The 7104-nt window shown below is 48.6% G+C and overlaps 1 protein-coding gene across 1 annotated transcript in view; it reads left to right on the plus strand.

Annotated features, from left to right (window-relative positions):
* MSI2 (musashi RNA binding protein 2) overlaps positions 1 to 6762 on the plus strand; it is a 156340-nt gene extending 149578 nt beyond the window's left edge. The window contains exons 6-8 of the mRNA XM_017855908.1: positions 1966 to 2120; positions 4003 to 4075; positions 6554 to 6762. Of these exons, the coding sequence (XP_017711397.1) occupies positions 1966 to 2120; positions 4003 to 4044 (197 nt within the window). The 3' untranslated portion in view covers positions 4045 to 4075; positions 6554 to 6762. The remainder of the gene's footprint in view (positions 1 to 1965; positions 2121 to 4002; positions 4076 to 6553) is intronic.
* The last annotated feature ends 342 nt before the right edge of the window (positions 6763 to 7104 follow it).

Raw genomic sequence — 7104 nt, forward strand, 5'->3', positions numbered from 1 at the left:
TGGCCAGTTTATTCATTTCTCAGCTACAGCTTCAAAGGGGCTCACCTTTGGGCTTCCCAACCCAAGGGCATCCGGAGGCTGCAGTTCTGTTTTCTCTGCTGAGTCAGGAGCCAGGCCCAGCTTGATTTGGTCTCTCCTGTATCTTTGTGTCTCTGTCTCAGTCTCCTACCAGTGAGCCTTGGCTGCCTCATCAGTCTCTTCCCATCCCTGTGACAAGTGGGTGAAAATCAATCCACTTCTGGCTCTTCCAGGCCCACCAGAACGGAGGGCCTCAAACCACAGGTCCCTGGGCAAGGGAGGGGCCAAAGCCAGGAGTGACCCCACCTGCATGGATGTTCTTTGCCTCTGCCATTGAAGGCAACTGGTCACAGGGAAGAGGGGGAGAGGCCAAGGGAGGCAGAAGGGAGAAGTGATTGTTGCAAGGAGCAGCCCTTTGGAGCCGAAGATCTGAAAGTGTGACTCTCAGAATGTCTGGTTCTTTAATACGGGTTAGCCGTAGACCAAAGGTAGCCAGCCCAGACTCACCTTGAGGCTTAAAAATCAATAAGAACTTCCTTTTACAATTAAAAAAAAATATTGTTTTCCATTTTGGAGAAGAAAATAAAATTTAAACTACTAAGGGGAAATAAAGGTGAACAAAATTAACCTAGTTAACTGGTTGACAGGCTGCGGCCCTCATTAGGGTCAGAATGATGAGATTGGTGGGGGACCGAGGCAGTGTCACCTTCCGCTGCCCCCTGATCTGCAACCCCCCCACTCTCTGGATCTGTGCGTGTCAAGTCCCCTCTCTCTATAGCAAAGGTACATCCTGAGCTTGCTGTTTTCAGTCTGGAGTTGACATTGCAGGATAACCAAGAGAAAGCAGGCATTTTGGTCAGCTGTGGTTTAGCTATGAATTGGTTCAGTTGGTATGTTCTGCATTCATACTTCTTTGTCTTTTTTTTTAAACAAAAGGAAAAAAAAGTTTAAATCCCCCCTTTCCTTCTCCTGCAGGAGGTGAGTGTGTGGGTGTCCTGTAGAACCATTGGCTTCCACCCCAGCTCTGGCCCCAGCCTCCAGGTTTACCATTCCCCCCCATCCCTCCCTCCATCCCCTTCTCTCCACCCCAAAAGGAAACTCTCTGCCGCCATCATTACTGTTATGTCAAGATGCCCAAACTCTCCATGACATATCCCATCCTCCGACCACGTTCAGTATTGATGACTTTCATTCAGGGTTATGAGTGGGAAGGGTGGGAAGGGAGGGAGTAGCCAGTGGGGAGGGGGGAGTGGTGGGGGTGGGATGGAGAATGGAGATCTTTTTTGTCTTTTTTTTTAAAAAAACAAAACAAAACAAATTTGTCATTTAATGGATCCAAAAACAAAAAAGAAAAAGTGAAACACACATACAAGAAAAGATCAAAAATCCCCTCCGCAAAGATTTTTTTTTTCCTGGACACAAATTGCTTTGTTTCCTGTCACGTTTTAATATCAATATTAACACAATGTGTAGTCTAAAACTAGTTCCTTTGTAGTTTGCATGGGATGTGAATGCTGTCTCAACGTGCCCAGATCTAGAAGACTGCATGAGCATCAATTCAGATGTGAAAAAAAAAAACTCTTTCTCTCTCTCTCTCTCTTCCATATATATCTCTATTTCTATTGTGATAATTTGGTGGGCAGTGAAGCACCTCCGGTTGGTTGCCGTAGTGTGTTGAATGATTGTTTTTTTTATTCTCTATATTTTTGGAGCTCCAAGCTTCTTAGTAGTAGCCTGGGCTGAGTATTCTTGAGTCCCTGCTGATGTTTTCGCATGGCCTTGGTTGAGTGTTAGAAGTTGGGCCTCAGCTGTTTTTCTCAAGTGTTTGGCTTGTAATGACCGGTGCATGCCTGGCTTCTGGCCTCATACCCAGCTCTATTCTCTGCACACCAGTCCTGAATAGCTACAGTGCTCAACCGAATTTTGGCGCGCCCGCTTCCCCGGCAGGCTCCAACCCGGCGCGGCCCGGAGGCTTCCCGGGGGCCAACAGCCCAGGACCTGTCGCCGATCTCTACGGCCCTGCCAGCCAGGACTCCGGAGTGGGGAATTACATAAGTGCGGCCAGCCCACAGCCGGGCTCGGGCTTCGGCCACGGCATAGCTGTAAGTACCTGCCTTCCCTTGCCCTCCTGCCTCCTCCTTCCTGACCAGCTCCTTGTAGCCTGTGGGTGTGCCAGGAAAGCCCAAAATCGGGGGCAGAGGAGAGGACAGAGGGTCCCCATCAACATCACACCAGCTCCTGAGGGCTAAAGCCTCCGTCGTCTTAGACATGTCCTGAGTGCCTCTCGTGTGGCTGTGTGATGGAGTGGAAGGAGCGTGGGCAGGTCCAGTTCGGATCTCACCACTCCGTCACCTTCACACAGTGCATCCTTGAGCCACTTCGATAACTACCGTCTGAATCTCATTTCCCTGACTGCAAAACCAGAATCTCTGTGCTTTCCTCAAAAGATTGTGGGAGGATTATTCGAAATAATGTCACGCACTGGCACGTAATAGGGCCTCAGTAGTGGCCACCTTCCTCGATCCCCGCTTTCTGGACACTGTCATGTGGGCTGGGACCTGAAAGCTGGGAAATGTGTCAGCTCCCTACCAGAGTAGGAGCCTTAGTCAACAGAGCCCCTAATCTAAGGTCCAGTGGCAGTGCTGGAGCCTGGGAGGTGGTGTGGGGGTCCAAGCCCTCTCCCAGGCAGTTTCCTTTGCTAATGTTTCTTACAGTTTCCAGGTTCCAAGTAAGTTCCCATTTGCGTTCTTTAGCTGCAGCCCCCACCCCTTGAAGGCCAGATGCATTTGATATTTGTAATGCTCTGTGGTTCTATAATCTGACTAATCCAGGCAATGGAAATTTGCTTAACAGATTTGCATGCTGTTTTCAGATTGTATTGTTCTTCTCCCTCCCGGTGTGTGTGAGCATGAATGTGTCTGAGCCCACTTGCTCGCTGTCCCTTCCATTTTGGAAACAGAAAATTGGCCAACCTTTACCCTAGCCAGCCTCGGCATTTTGGAGGCAGCTTGGTTTTGAGCTAAGATGGGTGCGTCTGCAGTCCCAGGCCACGTTCCTGTCAGACTCTGCTTCTGAGCGACAGCTGGCAAGCCCTGCCTTGGGGGCCACGCTGCGGAGAACAAAACACGTGCAGACAGTCTAGGGCACCAAGGTGGCCTCATTCATGCCCCCTGGCATTGGGAGCTCCTCCCTCATACACACACAGACACACATGCACACACACACACACACGTGCACACATGCGTGCACGCACACACGGACGCACACAAGCACACGCACACATGCACACACGCGCATACACACCTGCCAGCCCTACTTGTGCAGGGTGGGTCCTTGTTCAGTTCTGCTCCCAAGCCAGTATCACTTAAGTCAGTAGTTTAATGAATCTAATCCCCTCGGATCAACTGTGGTACCAAATCCAGAATAATATTATTTACCTGAGAGCTGCTCAATTTAGGAGACCATCTATCACTACTTAGAACACAACTCATTTCCATATTCAGCATCCAGAAACACAGACCCAATTTGTTCTTGAAAACCAGGGTGTTTTGACCTGTGGGCTGTGATGTTTTTCTGAAATAACCAGAAAGCATCCCAGTCTGTCTGCACCGGGATTTCTTCTCCCCAGCTAGAGCTGCTGGGCCTGTGGACAGAGACTTATCTTTGCACTCTGGGGTTCAGGGCAGCCGTGCCCATCACTGGGGCACAAACCCCCGTTTCCCACCACCCACCCACGCCTCTGAATCTGGCTTTTGGTTTTTCCCTGGGTAAGCAGATAGGCTTGGTAGGGGCGGAGGGAGTGGGGACTAGGGGTTTGGAGCTAAGGAGGATGTCATCCTGGCCCCTCATGGCACGGTGTCTCAGAATTACATATTCATGCTGGCAACCACAGAACTAGTCCTAGAGATAATTTCCTTTCCCAGAATGTGACAATCTGTTCCCATGTATAGCACACTGATGACCTTAACAATTGTGCAATTTTAGGGACCTTTGATTGCAACGGCCTTTACAAATGGATACCATTGAGCAGGTGCTTTCGTTGCCATCTCACTCTGAGGTATTACCGTCTCTGCCATGTGTCTCCGCCCTGCTGGTGTGTCCGTACATGTATGTCCACGGGTCATACATGTACGTGCGTGCCCCTGTCTCATCACATCCACATCTCTCTCTCCTCTTTCTGGACCCCTTTTCAGGAGGGTGGGGGCAAAAACAAATCCAGTCTTTTAATCTGTCATCCCTTCCTCCAGCTTTTAATCATGACCCCCACCTTTTTGACTCTCTCTCTCTTTTTTTCTTAATTTGGTTCTTTGGATTCTTTTTCTGTATCTTCCCCACCCTTCATCTTTCTCTGTCTTGAAATACAATCAAGAGTGTGGGAAACTGGAAGGAGATCTCGTGCTGCGCCCGTCCCAGGGGGATAGAGGCAGGGAAGCATTGGGCTTCTGCTAGGCCTGGAAGCAGGGATGGGGGCCAGGGCCACCCACTCCTGGAGGTCCTTTGAGCTGGCCCTGTGAGTTGCTGGGCCCCTTCGGCTCCCCAGGCCTTGCTGGGGCTCAGCCAATGGGGTTCATGCAGTCAAACAGTCAGACTCCATCTTTTAGTGAAAAGAAAACATTTTTGCCAGTAACTACTGAGTAATTATCCAGATTACTGCACGAAAAGCAAATTAAATTAACGACATCACCTGTGTAACGTGGATTTGGATCCCTGCCAGTTTCCTAACCTTTTAAACTGAGCTCAAGTTAATTAAACATTTTTTTCAATCACTTTGATGGGGATATGGAGGGGACGGAAGAGAGGAGAGGGAGGCTGGGGCAGTGAGGAAGCCCCTTGCCACACACTCCTTTGGAAATGAGTATCTGTCCTTCTTGGGAAGAACACCAGCAAGGGAGAGGGGTTGTCCTTGTGAAAGCACCAGATGTGTACTGTGTTAGCACATTAAGTTTGTGAGGTTGGAACATGGATCCGTCTCTGGAAAAGAGAGGGTGACACCTGAGGCCAAGGAATGTATTCCACTAGGAAAATCCCACAGGGGCACCAGAGCCTTTCACTCTTGGAGTTGGGATGTAGGAGAAACAAGGTTGGAGATGAACTGGCCACTTTGGGCTCGCACTTCATTGGATGCCTCTCTCCTAGAGAGGGATTGCTCCTGGCTCCTGAGTCGGACCAGGTGGAGAACTGGGTTGAGTTGAGCTCCATAAATCTCTTGGATTTCTCTAATGTTGCTGCTAAGGGATCACCTCAACTAACGCAACTGCCTCTGTTAACCAAATAAACCATGTGTGTGAATTCCCCCACCCCTCGCCTCCACTTCCCCTTGACCACTGACCCAGCCATTGCTGGCCAGAGCCAGAGGCCACTAACAGTTTGAAGGAAAGCTACTCGCTACTAATTAAGCTGGGTTTGGGGGCCTAGAGGAAGTAAGGTTTCTCTGAGAGCAGGGACAACTGATATCACCAAGAACTCTGGAGACTGAAGATGGCTCCAGCCCTTTGTGAAGTCAGATGAAGAGGGGGTTAAACAACTACCAGGCACAGCAGACCCTTGAAAGGCCAGGCACTGGGGCTGCCTGTGCTCCCTCCTTACCTCCCCTGGAAGAGAAGGAGTGGTGTAGGGCTTCCTGCCCACAGCTCCATGTACCCCCAAGGCCACTAAAGCCTTTCCATAGGGGTGAGGTGGGATAGAATGGGATGGGGGAGGTTGCTACCAGCCCATCCTCCCTCGTCTAAGTCTAGGACTCAATTTCCAGAGGACGAAGTAGCCAGGAGTGTGATAGCAACTCACCCCCTTCCAGAATGGATTAGGTGAACTCAGAGCCACATGGCTGCACCGCAGCAGTTAGGAAGGACTGGTCAAACACACGCATTGTCCCCAACAGAGGTGACCCTCTGACATTTAGTGCCATCCACAAAAGAGGAGCCCAGGCCCCACTACCCGCCCCCCGCNTAACACATCTGTGAATCCTGGGCCTGTTTTGTTTCCTGTAACCAAAGCTGGTTATTTGTTGTATATTTTTAGTGTCATGACCTTTCGTTTTTGGTATGTGGTATGATCTTTTAGTGTAAGTTTGCATTTAAATGTTATTGATGGGTATCTAATAAAGGCAAAAGTTTGTGGGGTTTTTTGTTTGTTTGTTTGTTTTTAACATTTAGCTTTGAAAACAGAAGTTTAAACAGAAAAAAGGTATCTCTGGTCAATGGGCAGTTGGCCCATCTGGCTGCAACCCCTGTGACCACATTTCCCACCATTACCTCAAGAACCGTATGGTACTGTATCAAATCAGCAAGAAGAGTTGTAACCTTGTCCTCTCCCCAGTATCAGGCATGGTTTAGGTGTCAGATTTCCAAAGCTGTGATCTCATAGGCTTCTAGCCAGGTGATTTTCATACATATTCAGTAGTCCAATGAAGTCTATCTTTGAAACTCTAGTTAAAACAGTGGAGGAAATCTCATACTTGTCTGACACTTCTTTCTCCTCCCCTCTCCCCTCCATTTTATGTTTTCTTCTGGACATCCTGGCCTTCCCCGCCCTGCAGAGCATACCTGGATGTCCAGGCAAGACTGGGCGAAGTTTCTGAGTGGCCCTTTGTTTAGGTGATGTCCTCAGACCTGGACCCCCACCAGCCTCACTCCCCATCCCAACCAGAGATGGCTCACTTCGGATCGAGGGTTGACTACATCTCATCATCTCACAAATCTGCTGTAATATAAGACAACAGCTTTTAAATGTGTATATAACCCATGATTTCGGTTTGTTTTGTTTTGTTTTTCTTGATGGTTTCCCTCTCCCTTCCTCTCTTCCCATTCTCCTTTTAAATCTCTTTGAATCACATTTGGTAGTGATTTTGACTTAGTCCAGTAGTCACATAGCTTTAATATCTAGTTCAAAGCTAACCATAGTATAATTGTTATATTAAGGAGTTATTTTTTCTTAAAATTTTTTTTTTGCTTGTTTTGGTTCTGTTCTCACTTTTAAAGGATGCTGAGATGGTAATATTACTCTCCCTATTTTGGTACCAATTCTGAGACTGTATGAATTTTCAGGTGGAACTTGAGCACACACTGAAGCAAAATTGTGAAGTGCGGG

The sequence above is a fragment of the Rhinopithecus bieti genome, unplaced genomic scaffold, assembly GCF_001698545.2.
Source record: "Rhinopithecus bieti isolate Rb0 unplaced genomic scaffold, ASM169854v2 scaffold_41709, whole genome shotgun sequence".
Classification (NCBI taxonomy): Eukaryota; Metazoa; Chordata; class Mammalia; order Primates; family Cercopithecidae; genus Rhinopithecus; species Rhinopithecus bieti.